The sequence below is a fragment of the Molossus molossus genome, unplaced genomic scaffold (assembly GCF_014108415.1).
Source record: "Molossus molossus isolate mMolMol1 unplaced genomic scaffold, mMolMol1.p scaffold_m16_p_5, whole genome shotgun sequence".
In the NCBI taxonomy this organism is placed as follows: Eukaryota; Metazoa; Chordata; class Mammalia; order Chiroptera; family Molossidae; genus Molossus; species Molossus molossus.
Window position 1 is genome coordinate 39048710 of NW_023425388.1, and position 15831 is coordinate 39064540.

The 15831-nt window shown below is 32.3% G+C and overlaps 1 protein-coding gene across 5 annotated transcripts in view; it reads left to right on the top strand.

Annotated features, from left to right (window-relative positions):
* ECT2 (epithelial cell transforming 2) overlaps nucleotides 1–15831 on the top strand; it is a 64715-nt gene that overhangs the window by 33955 nt on the left and 14929 nt on the right. For all 5 annotated transcript variants that reach the window (XM_036242712.1, XM_036242709.1, XM_036242710.1 and 2 more), the window contains 8 exons: nucleotides 523–591; nucleotides 3096–3206; nucleotides 3853–3949; nucleotides 5796–5877; nucleotides 7925–8003; nucleotides 8166–8285; nucleotides 11784–11922; nucleotides 13398–13552. In XM_036242712.1, coding sequence (XP_036098605.1) covers nucleotides 523–591; nucleotides 3096–3206; nucleotides 3853–3949; nucleotides 5796–5877; nucleotides 7925–8003; nucleotides 8166–8285; nucleotides 11784–11922; nucleotides 13398–13552 — 852 coding nt within the window. The remainder of the gene's footprint in view (nucleotides 1–522; nucleotides 592–3095; nucleotides 3207–3852; nucleotides 3950–5795; nucleotides 5878–7924; nucleotides 8004–8165; nucleotides 8286–11783; nucleotides 11923–13397; nucleotides 13553–15831) is intronic.

Sequence of the window (15831 nt, forward strand, 5' to 3'; positions counted from 1 at the left end):
GTTTTATTGACACAGCCACACTCAACTATTTATATATTGTCTATGGCTGTTTTCACTCTACAAAGACAGAGTTCAGTATTGTGACAGAAACCATATGGCCTTTAAAACTTAAAGTATTTATCATTTAGCCCTTTAAGTAAAGTTTGTTGACCTTTATTATAGATTAGTTTCTAATGGCTGGTGTTAAATAAGATGCTTCTGCAGCAGGATTAAAAGTAATTTCTGTAATAAGTAATGTCAATCAGCTTTATAGTTAATAAGAAAAGATACTGAATTGTCACATCATATTGAGAAGTTAGGTCTTATTGGCTTGATACTCTATATTTTCTTAATGATTTTTCAAAGGATATTTTCTCAAGTTAACAAGTTAATTCCTTGTGGAGGAGAAAGAATGTGTTATTGTTTTGCACATCAAAATAAGACATTCTATAAAGCACCTTCAAAATGAATATCTTGAAAATGATAAAAGATTTAAGGGGTGATCAAGTTCACTTATAAATGATTTAATTTATGTTCTTTCAGGATGATCTTGAAGACCTCATTGTTAATTGGGATGAGAGTAAAAGCATTGGTGACATCTTTCTTAAATATGTAAGCATTTTTTTTTTTATTATTATATTCTTTAAAAATTTTTTTGTATTAAAGTATTGTATCAAAGGATTGGCACGAAATGAAAATTAACTTGTTTAAATGTGTGAGAGCTTTTAAAACTTTGAAATCATTGTGTTTGTAAAATATAAAATTTAACACTTTCGATAGCTCAAGGTCATTGTTAGGAACACTGTTGTATATGTACTATGTTATCATCATTTTACTATATGTCAAGTTACTTGTCCTTCACAAATGGCCATAGATTAATGATTTTTTAAAATTTTCTATAATTGAGTGTTTATTTTTCTTTTTCTTAGTTTACATTACTTTTTGCTGTCATTATGTTCTACTCTGCATAAAAGCTTCTGACGAACTGCTTTTCTTTAGGATAAGAACAATATAGTTTAAGTTTTTCAAATAAAGTAAATTCATTTTGAATGAGGTGATATGAATAGGATTTATAAGTTTCTTTCGATCTTTTTGAATGTGACTTAAAATTTTCAGTGCCTTAGGTTCTGGCATATTTACTTTAGTTTTCTGAGGTTTTTTAACTTCCATCTTTATCATATATTCTCTGAGATTTTGTTCTGGTTGGTGGAGAATTCCAAATATGTACATTATTCTCACATCTTTTTGATACCTGTTAGTGTCCTCAATTGGTCAAGACATTTTTTCTCTTTTTGTTTGTATTTTTAGGTAATATAATTGATCTTTTAATGATAGTTTGGATCCTTCAGTAACTAATAGCATGGTCTTAGGTTCTGCATAGATCAATTCTAATTACTATATTCTGAACTTAAAGACTTTTTTATTATATAAGTTTCAGGTGAACAACATAGTTTAGTATCTGAATATACTTACAGAGTCTAGTAATTATCCATCACCATGCAATTGACCCCTTCCCCTCCTTTGCTCATCCCCCAAACCCCTTCTACTTTGGTAACCACTGATCTGTTCTCTGTAGCTATTGATTTTGTTTTTCAATTTTTTGTGAAAGCATATGGTATTTGTGTTTATCTTTCTGCCTTATTTTACTTAGCATATACCCTCAAGTTTTATCCATGTTTTTATAAATGGTAAGATTTTATTTCTTAATGGCTGAATAATATTCCATTGATGGATACTTAGGTTGTTTCCACACCTTGACTATTGTAAATATGCTGCAATGAACATAGGGGTGCATATATCTTTTTGAATTAGTGTTTTCACATTCTTTGGATAAATATGCAGACGTGGAATTGCTGGATCATATGGTAGTTCTAATTTTTTGAGTAATCTCTATACTGTTTTCTATACTTGCTGCACCACTTAATCCTACCAACAGTGTACACAGAGTTCCCTTTTCTCCACATCCTCTCCAATACTTTTTATTTCTTGTCTTTTTGATAATAATTATTTTAACAGGTGTGAGGTGGTATCTCATTGTGGCTTTGGTATGCACTTTCCTGATTATTTAGTGATGTTGAACATCTTTACATGTGCTTGTTGCCATCTGTACGTCTTCTTTGGGAAATGTCTATTCAGATCTTCCTGCCCTTTTTTTAAATCAGGGTTTTTTTCGTTGTTGCATTGCATGACTTCTTTTTGTATTTTGTATTTTAACCCCTTATCGGATGTATGGTTAGCAAATATCTTCCATTCAGTAAGATGCCTTTTCATTTTAATGATGATTTTATTCACTGTGCAGAAACCTTTTAGTTTGATGTAGTCCCATTTGTTTATTTTTGCTTTTGTTTCCCTTGCCTTTGGAGTCAGATCCTCAAAAACATCACTAGAACCCATATCAAGGAGCTTAACTTCCTATGTTTGCTTCTAGCAATTTTATAGTTGCAGGTCTAACATTCAAGTCTTTTTCTTTTTTTCATCCTTACCCGAGAACATTTTTCCTTTTTTTTTTTTGTTCAGATAGAGTGGGGTAGAGAGAGAGAGAGAGAAACATCTATGTGAAAGGGACATTGAGTGGCTTTCTCCCACATGACCCAACTGCAACCGAGGTACATGCCCTTAGCGGGAACCGAACCCAGGCCTCTCTGGACTGCAGGCCTACACTCTAACCACTGAGCCAAACTGGCCAGGGCATTACATTCAAGTCTTGAATCCATTTTGTGTATGGTATAAGATAGTGGTCTAATTTCATTCTGTTGTATGTGGCTGTCAAATTTCCTTAACACCATTTATTGTATGTTGTTCTTTGTTGTGAATTAAATTTATAGAAGTTTTTAAACTTGTCATGTTTACATCTTTACAAAAACTTTAATATACTTTTGTTTCTTTTTGGTCTTTACTTTTCAGATTCTAGGCTGTGTGTACCAACTGATGCATTTTGTTTAGCAATAAACTCACTCATTAGTAAGAAGTTTATAAATTTTTGCATTTAACGTGAGAAGAAACTTGGAAACTTTTACATTGAATATGTCACATTGTGACTTGATTATTTGACTTCACGTTTCATTGTCTAAGGGTGACATGCATTAAAATTAATGCTTTTTTCTTCTTCTTACTAGTCAAAAGATTTGGTGAAAACCTACCCTCCCTTTGTAAACTTCTTTGAAATGAGCAAGGAAACAATTATTAAGTGTGAAAAACAGAAACCAAGATTTCATGCTTTTCTGAAGGTAATTTACATTCCTTCAAATAAAAATCTGAGAATAATTTCTGAAGTTTATTAAAATTATGCTTTTAGTAAAAATGTATTCATGTAAGAACACTTTAATGTTGTCTGTTAGCTTCAGCTGTACCTGAGAGTAGTAGTGATGTTCAGCTTCTGAAAATTTGACATACTAGTTAGTGGGGTCCAAGAGGCAGCTAAGTGAATGAGAGTGCTGTTTATGATTTTTTTTATTATTATTCTTAAGTTATACATGTTTTAGTTCTCAAACATCTAAAATATTTCCAGGAGGATTTTGTTTTACCTTTAATGATTTTTTTCCTTAGCAACACCTTACTTTGTTTATCCAGTAGTATCAAGATAATTAGTATCTTAAAAGTTTTCTCCTTGTGAATAATGTAGATTTATGAGCAACTTAAGATGGGATATATAGTAGTGTGTAGAGGAACTCATTCTCTGGTTGAGATGTTTAATTAACCCTTGGTTTGCCAGGAGGTCATTTCAACCACAGTAATCTGCCAGAGAACAACTACCACGTCACCTTTCCTATTAGTCATCAGGGCACTAATGATTAGATGTAATTGATAAATGTAAGGTGCCTGATGTTTTCAGAAAACCTTTAAAAAATTGTTGAATTAATTAATTCCTTTCAGATAAACCAAGCTAAACCAGAATGTGGACGGCAAAGCCTTGTTGAACTTCTCATCCGACCAGTGCAGAGGTTACCCAGTGTTGCGTTACTTTTGAATGGTACTTGTCTGATTGTTTTTTAGACCACTTTGGTTGTTTTTATGGAATTGTTCTGTTCTAAAAAGTTTGAAACTCATTTTTGTTTCCATAATTTTCTTAGATTTCAGCATCAAAGTTTATATCTTTTACATAGAAAATATCTTTATGGATAATCTTAATAACTGGTGCTACAAAAATTCAGTCTGGTCTAAATTGCTTTATTTGTTCTGATGTCAGTTGTATTGATTAGCATTGTACTTTTTCTCTCTCCACTAGAAGTCTCTTTACATTTCATGGTGTGTCATTAATTCAAAATCAATTTACATTCATGTAAACATACTATTCACCCACAAAATTGCAAGGCAAGAGGTGATTCATGTGTTTCATGAATGTGATTCACGGTTCTTTTCTGAATCTTAGTAAAATTTTGTATACTTGGTCTTATGCTGATTTTTTTTTTTTTAAGAATGTGCAGAACACTCTTATGGGAAGGGAGTTTTATAGCGGAGAGTTAACTTTTTTGAATAAATTTTGCTTTCAGTAAAATACAAGCATATATATATGCCTTTACATTTAGCTGACTAAAGTAATGAATATTTTAGGACAGTGTCAGTTTTTATATTATTTTTAAAATTTAAGTATGAAAACTTAACTACTAACAGGAGTAAGTCTGTAATAAAGCATTTTGATTCTTTTTTTTTTTTTATCCTCACCGGAGGACATTTTTCCATTTTTTGTTCAGGTAGAGTGGGAGGGAGAGAGAGGAACAGAGAGAGAGAAACATCGATGTGAAAGGAACACATCGAGTGGCTGCCACCCGCACAACCGACCAGGGCCGGGGACAAACTGCAATCGAGGTACACGCCCTTAGCGGGAACCGAACCCATCTCAGGACCGCAGGCCGACGCTCTAACCGCTGAGCCAAACCGGCCAGGGCAGCATTTTGATTCTTAAACCTTAACTACAGTAGTTAGTATAGCTGACAAGGAGGCTAATTTTGTGACTGTTTAATCTGTTATTCTCTTTAACATATTTGGGTTAACATGAATTATAATAGTAACTTAAAAAGTTGGTAATATTTTTCTCTTTAAGGTTGTCTAATGTGGCTTAAAATTACTAGCCTAAAATTATTTCCTAGTCTTTAAAAGCTGTCCTCTTTTATAGATTATAAAGAGAATATATGAGCAGTCATACTTTTAACTTTACAAAGCAGTGTAGTTTTTTTGCTTACTTACTTATCTTCATTATTGTTTCATTAAATACTTGTAGAAATCCATCAAGTGTTGTCATGATTAAAATAAACTTGATTTCTAAGCCTTCTATCAATCCACTTAAAAGATTAGGTGAACGAGTACTAGGGAATCATTAGGTGGAATATAGCAAAGGGAACATTATGAACAACCTGGATAAGAACAGTCAAAGTTTAAGCATCCCACGAACCTGTAAACTCAACAAAACCTGCTCCAAGGACACCAGATGCTCTCTGTGATGGAGTCATGGGTAGAAATACAACATATATAATGATTTCTCTGCTAATTGAGGACCAGGTGTCTTCATTCATGGAGGGTGTTAAAGGAATCTAGAAATCCCCAAACTTTACTAGAAGGAAATTGAAATAGTTGTGAAATAATGAGTTATGTATTATTCTGCAAGATTAGTAGATAAGAAAAAAAATGTGGAAACCTTAACACATATAGGAAGAAAGCTCTTGAGGGAATGCTGCATAAATATTTTTTTTAAAGTAAAGGTTGGATTTTGTATTTAAAAATTATCAGTCTATATCTATTAAGATGGGTGGTGTTTTTACGTCTTAGTGGAAAATTATTGAATTTTTGTTAATCATGAAAGTAACATTTTATCATTACAGATCTTAAGAAGCACACGGCTGAAGAAAATCCTGACAAAAGCACTCTAGAAAAAGCTATTGGATCACTAAAGGAAGTAATGACGTAAGTGCTTTTTTCCCCAATTTTTTATTGTTCCTTGGATTTAGAATGGCATTGATAGAACAATTAGAGTCATAAATGGAGAGAAAAACATAAACAAATATTTCTAAAATATTTGTTATTTTTCTAATATTGTAGTTACACATTAAAATGAGAAGCTATTGTAAGAACACATGGGTTAATCAAAAACATTTATTTCTTAAGGTATTAAACTATTATGCACAGAGAGTAACAATGGTTTACATATTTGAAAATGTTATAATTTACTAATAGACATTTTCTTTATATACCTCTGGTTGTAGCTTGTGTTTGTCTTCATATACATATAAACCGCCCAAATGTAACTTGGGAATTTGACCATGGTGAAATAAAAAGAAAAGGTTTACAATACTTTTTTCACTTTACTTTTGGCTTTTGGCTTCTTAACCTTGAATTTTAAGGAATGAAATGAAAAGTAAAAACTCAGTGACATTGACTTTGGGCCTTGATTGTTAAACTTATAGACATGGTTTTGATCAGACATGATCTTTTCAGACAATTATGATCAGAATTGAAAACTGTGCTGGTATTGTTTTGTCTCATGGAGGGCGAGAACATGTCAAATCTTTGGACTTTACATTATCAACATATTTAATAGATTTAATTAAAAGATTTCTGAGATTCCATGAAGTGCTTCAATATGAAATAGTTTCTTAAAATACTTGCAAAAGAGCTCTTAGCAAGGAACTTTATTAGCTGTGAGAGTGAGTGCCCAGCAGTAAAATAATGCTCAAGTTAAGTTAGAGTTTCTGTTGCTACTGACAGTTTTATGCATGTTTTGCTTTTTACTTACATTCATATTTTATATGTTCATCAGTCAGTCTTCATACTTTTGATTTACTTTGGGGCCAGGATAATAATTTTTTAAACATTTCATGGTTTAACAAACTCTGACACTATTTACCTTGATTCTTTCAACAAACTCTTTGAAGTAGGCAGTCAATGTTAATATATTTTCATAAAAGAGAAAAGTTGAGAAGTTGTTACTTGCTCAGTTTGCCTGTTTAGTGTGTAGTGTACTCTGCCACTATTATTTGGATGATAGCATATGTTATTTGTTATTTATAAACAATATATTTTGGTAAACAAAGATTATAAAGTAACCTAATCAGGGAACAGATTAGTCATTTGACCTGTTGCCTCCTTGAGAGTAGTGACAAGTGGGCTGTTATAGGGATAATGAGCCAAATTAATAAGATTGGTGATTAAAGATTTTTTTTCATCATTTTATTTAAGCTTCCCAAGAACTTACAAATCTTTCTAATATATTCCTGTCTTAAATGGTTTGCTCATAGTAGACTTCCAGTAGATGTTGAATTATATAAGCTAATATTTAAATGTTGCATTGTGATGCTGATTTAGCATAGGGATTAAATGCTTATTGTGCTTGATTGAAACAACCATAATCTGTTAATGGAAATACTGAGACAGCACCAATTAACTAGCCCTTGCCATTTAAGCAAAACAAAAAAAAACTAAAATTGGATCCTAACACCATTAATTACACACACTTAATTTATAAACATTAATTTGTTATAGATCTGTTTTAGTAGTTTCAGTATGTTTTTTAAAGAAATTATTATACATGTTTAAAATATAGTTTAATTTTGGCATACATATACTCCCACAAAACCATCACTACTATCAAGATAAGGAACATTTCCATCACCTCCAAAAGCATATGACTTTAATAAAACCTTAACTGAATTTATTGCTAGAACTGTTAACCTGAAGATTATACATATTTCATGTATTTTAGGAAGTGTATACTGAGTATAATAAAAAGAGAATTTAGTGAGGACTATAGTAAACCGTACTTTTCTGAAGGGTCTATGGAATTTTTTTAATGTAGTGGGATACTTCTAGGGAATATTTTAACTGATTCAGTTATCAGGATTAAGATAAACTCACTGGAAGGACTTTTACTGTGACATGAGAAGTATTTGTATGTAGTTTTCATATTCTGTTGTTTTAAAAGTTAAAATTTGAAAATAAACTTATTAATTTTCAGGCATATTAATGAAGATAAGAGAAAAACTGAAGCTCAAAAGCAAATTTTTGATGTTGTTTATGAAGTAGATGGATGCCCAGTAAGTATTCATTTTTGATGATTGCCAATTTATTTTCTCTTTCTTATTATTTAGATTCTACAGTTTAAATATAAACAGTATCTTGGCACACTTTCTTTTAAATTATTACTTTAAAAAATTCCTTGTTCCCATGTGATCTATTAATACTTTCAATCTATACAGGCTAATCTTTTATCTTCTCACCGAAGCTTAGTCCAACGAGTGGAAACAATTTCTCTAGGTGAGCACCCTTGTGACAGAGGAGAACAAGTGACTCTCTTTCTCTTCAATGACTGCCTGGAGGTAAGGTTGTACATAACCCTGCTGATTTGTGTGACTTCTTTGAATGTCTAAAACCAAACTTTGATGAAAGTATTATATATACGTTTAAAGTAAATAAACTTAAATAATTATACTTTTTTTATTGAGACCAGTTGATTTAATACTATTTATTAATGGAATGCATTTAGAAGAAGACCTAATAATAAGAAGTATGATAAATTTTCATGACTTCAAATTTAAGTCAGAATGAAAATTTAGCTTATTTCCATGCAAATAAATGCTTAAGTCAAGAATTTTAGGAACTTCCTATTTCCTAAATGAGTTTATTTTGAAATTTAAATAGATTTTTCCAGAAAAGAAGAAGTCAATTTTGTTGAAAAGAGAGATAACTTGGTTATTTAAGTCATGAATTATGATGCCCTGATTATTAAGTCTGCAGGGTTTAGAGTGAGTAAGTAGTCAGTATATCAGATAACATTCAGTGATTCTAATTCTAAAATTCTCATCTAGGTTAAAGTTTTTTTCTCCCATATTATTTCTACAGGCAAACTGAATTATATTTGTTTGCTTTTTCAACTTTTTTTTTTTTTTTCATTCTGTTAATAGTGTATTTTTAAACATTTAAGTAGCCTAATGGGGGATATATACAAAGGAGTATGTTTTCTGTCATCTCAGGAGATAAAACTATTCATTTTGATAAAATGGATATTAATTAACCAGATGACTAATTTGACATTTCTGTTATAGGGTATCTTTCTGTTGCTTTCATTAAAGTGATTTGATGGGTTTCCTTTTTTTAAGTCTAATGCTCTTTTTTTTTTTTCCTTTTCTAACTTGTCTTCTAGTGTGTGCTTTTGTATCATGTATATTATTATTTTGGTTATTCCTCACCTGAGGATATTTTTTTCATTGGCTTTTTTTTTTTTGAGAGAAGGTAAGGGGAGGGGATAGGTGGGGGGAGAGAGAGAGAAATAAAGAAAGAGAAACAAACATCAATGTGAGAAAGATGATGGTTGCCTGCTGCACGAGCTCTGACCAGGGCTGGGGATCAAACCTGCAACCCAAGTACATGCCCTTGACTGGGAATCAAATCTGAGACCTGGTGTGCCGGCCAGGGCTCATGTATATTATTATAAAATACAATATAAAATTATTTAGAGAATAAGTCATGCCCAGTCACCAAAAGTTCACTTATGTTAAATTCAAAGTTTTGTTGTGAGGTTAGTGAAAAATAATATTTTTATTTGTTCAGGAATGTTACAAAACGCAAAAGTAATGATGGTGTAAATACTGTGCACAATTGGCCATATCCAGAACTGAGAAAGTTATAAAAAGTCATGTGAACTACTTGTCTATCCCATAATAAGAGATTTAGCCTGCTCTGTGTTTGAGAACAGGAGATAGGTGGTCAGTTATCAGTCATATTTTACCTCAGTTTGCATTACCATGGAGTTTTACTGTCTTTTTATAGTTGCTCAGTACTTCTATTGTTAGCTTCTATTTAAAGCTTTTTTAGTTTTTTCCAGTTGAAATCCCTTGGTCATCTGGCTCCATTCATCAAATTGCTTAGGTTATCTGTACTTCCCTGCTAATCCATTCTGGTTTTTATCTCCTTAATCCTGAGAGAGTTGTTGCTAACTTTAAATTTTTTATCTTATATCCCCTTCAAATTCCATGAAGTCTTCTATAACTGGCTCCTTGACTTACCTTTTACTCTCATTCCTACCATTTGTCATTCCCTGTAGCTTCCAGTCGATTATGTAATACCCTGACCTCTCATTTCATTTACCAGTGACTTTTTGTTCTATTCTCTTAGCTTTCCTATCTCAGAATCACAGAAACTGTGAAACAGCTCTATTTCTTAACATTAAATTTGGACTTAAAGATTTATAACCCTAAGCTCTCATTCTTTAGCTTGTTTGTCTAAAATAACAAACAACCCTGGCCAGATAGCTAAATTGGTTAGAGTGTCATCCTGATATGCCAAGGTTGCAGGTTTGATCCCTGGTTAGGGCACATACAAGAATCAACCAATGAGTGCATAAATAAGTAGAACAACAAATTGATGTTTCTCTCTCCCTCCTTTCCTTCCTTTCTCTCTCTAAAATCAATAAATTTTAAAAAACAAAAAACAAAATCTCTTAGCAAATTTTGAATGAAGAGCATGGTAAAAGTTAGAAACATTTAAAATGGATAAAATCTATATTGACTTCTCTTAAATATGACAGGTGATGTTTTACTGAAGCTAAACTAATTTAGTATTTAATAATATATTTCCCTTTTTATATTTTATTTGTTTTGAGTTTTTTACCTTGATGTATTAGCATATGTTATTAATATTAACACTTGTCATTATTTTTCCATTTTAAAAATAAACCTTAAAATTATTTATTTTGCTTAACCAAATTTATTTAAAAGTATATTTAAATATTTGTCTGTTGCTTATTTTTATTATATTAATGTAAATGAACTTTTAATATTTAATATGTAACATAGATCTGTGTCATATTTCTGCTTCAATATGAATGTGATGCTGAATGCCTTTTGATCTTTTCTAATTAGCCAATACTAGGTAGGGTATACGTCTCAGCCATACTTTATCATATTCATATGGTGACCAGTTAATCTCAATTAATTAAATAACCTAATCTAAGACATTTTCTATAAATGTCTTTCAGTTGATGATTATACCCTCAAAAGAGATGTTCTTTTAAAAAGCCCAAATAACATACCAGGCTTTCATAGAAATGAAAACAGTAAATGTAAAGACATTATGAAATTCACAGAACTCAAGTACATCATGAATCACAGGATTCTTTCTGATTTTGCTCCTGGCTTTTCCAGCATTACTTGACCTATTTCTTCCTTTTGTATGAATCCCCAGTTTAGATAAAGTTATATCTTAACATAGAAGCTTAAGTGTATAATTTGTATCATTTGTTTAATGTAGTGTTTAGTTACCTTGTAACTGTCTTCTTTCTCAACGGTATGAAAATATGAGAGGCATAACCTTTCTGTGTTTATTCCTTTATTCTCGGGATCTGAGATAATTTTGAATTCTGCTCTTAAACTGATATCAGCTGTTTTTTGTACCCAATACAGAGGTCCCAGAGCAACTATTTTCCTTCTTGAACTCAAGAAAGTTTCTCAGTTCTTTGATTGTGTTAGTTCTCTCATTGCTCCTAAGTTTTTTTTGAACATCTAGGATTTTTTGCATAGATCCTGTCCCTTGGCCGGGTTTTACTCCTATCATATAAACATGAGCATATCTGTTACACAATTAAATGTATGAAATTTTTACCTAACTTCTTATCCCATAGTAATTCTGGAATGACTAATAGTCAAGTGAGCTGCATAAAGATTTATGTGATCTTTATTTTTTAAGTATTATTTTTAAGTATTTTGCCTTTATTTTTATTCGTATTACTGATTTTATTTTTAAGTATTTATTTTTATTTTTAAGTATTTTGACTTTGTTTCTATTCATATTACTGATAATGACTTCTTTTCTATACTCAGATAGCAAGGAAACGCCACAAAGTTATTGGCACTTTTAGGAGTCCTCATGGCCACACCCGACCCCCAGCTTCTCTTAAGCATATTCATCTAATGCCTCTTTCTCAAATTAAGAAGGTGTTGGACATAAGAGAGACAGAAGGTATGCTTATTGATAAACTATTGGCTAAATCACTTTGAATCACTCCCTTATGTTTTGCTTATATTGCTAAGTTATTTTTACATATAGTTAGTTCTGATAACTTTTATTCCAGCTCCACCTCGAGGAACTGACTTGATTTTTAATTTTTTTTTCAAATGAAAGTACTATCTACCTTAACCTAGCCTGTTCCCACATGAAAACATTTTATTTCTTCAGAATCCAAAAGAAATCACCAGTCTATTACCTGTGCTCCGCATCTTATACCTTCCCTGTTGCCAGTGGCTGCATTGTTAAGGATACAGTTAGGATATAATCAGGAATAGATGTGTATGAGTAAATATACCCAAAGTAACTGGTAGTTTTGACATGGAGTTAAATGTGTATTAAGGGAAGCTTTTACCCTCAACTTTGATAGTGTTAGGGAGGGTTCGCTAAAGGCCTGAAATTGCCAAAAGTTTATACCTACTCAAAACAGTATCATCTGTTTAATTGGACCTAGTGATGTGTATGCATGGCCTTATTTTGGATGTTAAGCATACGTTTTTATGGTGTAAGCTGATTTCATTACTGATCCTATTGTCTAATGATGAAAGGCTTTGAGTTAATAGAAACAATTAAAGAAAATTTGAACAGTAACTTATGTTGCTATCGTTGTTCTGTTGTCAAATCTGAATTATTAATGGTTATGTAGTACATTTATTTTAAATCATTTCCATATTTTTTGGATTATAATAATAGAAGGCTTTGTTGTTTAAAATAGGTCCTGAATCTTGATTATAAAATATTTTGTAACAGTTTTAATATTTGGACATTTTGTTTCTTTGAACTTGATTTAAATAGCTTGAGTTTTTAAATTATTCTTACAATGCCATTTTATTTTATTTTATTTTATTTATTTATTTATTTTTTATCCTCACCCGAGGACATTTTTCGATATTTTTGTTCAGATAGAGTGAGAGGGAGAGAGAGAGAGAGAAACATCGACGTGAAAGCGACACATCGAGTGGTTGCCACCCACACGACCCAACCAGGGCTGGGGACAAACTGCAACCAAGGTACGTGCCCTTAGCGGGAACCGAACCCGGGTCTCTCCGGACCGCAGGCCAACGCTCTAACCGCTGAGCCAAACCGGCCAGGGCAATGCCATTTTATTTTAAAACTGAAATTCTAGGATTCTAAGTAATGCTTCATCCTAATTTAAAAATTCCATCATATAAAATCTGAAATATCATGAAAAATACTGTTTATGTAATGTCAAGTCATTGTTGGTTCCTCATATGGTACTTATTGTCATAATTCTTTCTAATGTTTTAATGTAATATGGTGATGCTCTTTGTCCAATTAAAAGAGAGGGGGTGGAAAGGATGGAGAAGTGATCATTTCATTGGAATATTGTTGGTCTCAGAGAACTAAACTTGCATAAATCTATCATTTTCCAAGAATAACACTTAATGTTTATGATTCTGGAATCCTAGATTGCCATAATGCTTTTGCCTTGCTTGTGAGGCCACCAACAGAGCAGGCAAATGTGCTGCTCAGTTTCCAGATGACATCAGAGGAACTTCCAAAAGAAAACTGGCTCAAGATGCTGTGTCGACATGTAGCCAACACCATTTGTAAAGCAGATGCTGTAAGTTTTTAACCTACTATTATGATGAAAAGTTAAACTCCATGGCAATTCATTCAAGTGAAACCTATACATTTCTAATGACTTGTTAATTATGAATACAGGAGAGTTGTAGTTTAATGTGTATTGAGAAAAGCTGGTTTGATAAGTTGTTATGGAAAAGATTTTTTAGAAGTATAGACACATAAAACATTTCTTTGAGTTGCGAGTTTACAGAAAGGTCCTCATAACCTTATGGCTCCCCTGGCTCTGATTTAGTGAGAAGATTTTGGGACTTGTACCCTGTGATTTTCATTGATGATTTTTGACCTGGCTGTTTGTAAAATAGAGGGTATTCTGTTCTGCTGTTCCTTTATCTAACTGAAAGCAGTAATGAGTTTGTATCAAGTTGCTTTTTCTGTCAGGCAAGTAGCCAATCCAGTTTTCTCAGTCCAGCCTCTTAAAATCAAATGCCATTGTGAATATATACATATAGAATATATAATTATCTTTATCTTATACAGATGAATGTGAAGATACATGAGAAATTCAAATTATCAAGTTAAATGACTTATAGAAATCAGTAGCTTGTAGTATCTCTTGGATAAAATATAGGTCACTTAAAAGATGATTTAATTTGCCCTGGCTGGTTTGGCTCAGCCGTTAGAGTGTTAGCCCACGGACCAGAGATCCTGGGCTTGGTTCCCATTAAGGGCACATACCTTGGTTGCAGTTTGTCCCCGGCCCCGGTTGAGTTTGTGTGGGTGGCACCAGTTGATGTGTCTCTCTCACGTCGATGTTTCTCTCTCTCTCTCTCTTCCTTTCTCCCTCCTGCTCTATCTGAAGATAAATGCAAAAATGTCCTCGGGGAGGATTTAAAAAAAAATTTAATTTCTTCATCATTAATGGGGAGACATGTGATAGACATAGACTTGCATCATTGCACAAATGACACATTTATTAAAATTCATTTGTTAATAGAATTATACTCTTGATATTAGAGGTTAGAAATCTGTAATGACTTCAGCAAAGCTACTGTCTGACTTCAGGAGATATATAAGCCTTAAGAATATGGACAGCACAATTAAGGGTTACATCATGGCAAGAGACTGAAAATACATACCTAAGTATTCTGAGAAAAAATATTCAACAGATTAACACTTTAACCTTTAACTCTGAAATAACAGAATATGGGACAGCGTATCTGCAAGAAGAAAAACTATTGAGAGAGTTTAACCAAGAATAAGGATACTACCTAGAATCTAACGTTAGCTTTATGCACTTGGCCTTAGTTTCATATGTAAAATAATGGTATTAGATTAAGTGTTCTTTCTGAAAATTTTGATTCTTAAGTAATATATAAGTGGGTATACCAAATGAAATTAGTCTTAAGTAAACAATAGATATACTTATTTACTATTGATTGATTAAGCTCCAGTTATTTAGGGCACCAAAAAAGACATAATAGGAAGACAGAAATTAGTGATTTTTAAAAAGTCAGAGATTTTTATCTTTTACTTCTTGTTTGTAAAATATATATATATATATATTTAAAAATGCTTTCTCTTCAACATGATAAATGTTCTCAAATGATAGGCCACATACAAATGATGGGAGACTGTATTGATAGACGACTCTTTTCAGTACAATAGTACTATAACTGAGATTACTTTGGACATTCCTGTAACAGTAAAATGTTTATTTTTAACTTATCTTTATTGTTGTGTGTATTACAGTTGTCCCCCTTTTTCTCCCCATTGATTCCCTCCTCCCCAATCCCGCCCCACTCCTGCCTTTCCCATACTATTGTTTGTGTCACTTGGTTATGCATATATGCATACAAGTTCTTTGCTTTATCCCTTTCTGCCCTCCCTCACCCCTTCCCTTTGAGGTTCATCAGTCTAACAACCAATTTGTACTTCTTAATTCCTTCATCTTCGTTACCCATCTCCCCAGCCCCCTCTCACTTGGCAAGCAACAAAAAGTTCTCTGTATCTATGAGTCTTTTTCTGTTCTGCTTGCTCATTTTGTTGGTAGATTCAATTGATGATAGATATGTATTTATTGCCATTTTATTGTTCATATTGTTCTTCTCCTTCAAGAAGACCCTTAAACATTTCATATAATACTGGTTTATGGTGATGAACTCCTTTAGCTTTTTCTTGTCTGGGAAACTGTTGACGTGTCCATTGAGTCTAAATGATAGCTTTGCAAGATAGAGTAATCTTAGTTGTAGGTGGTTGCTTTTCAGCACTCTGAATATCTCTTGTCACTCCTTTCTGGCCTGCAAAGTTTCTTTTGAG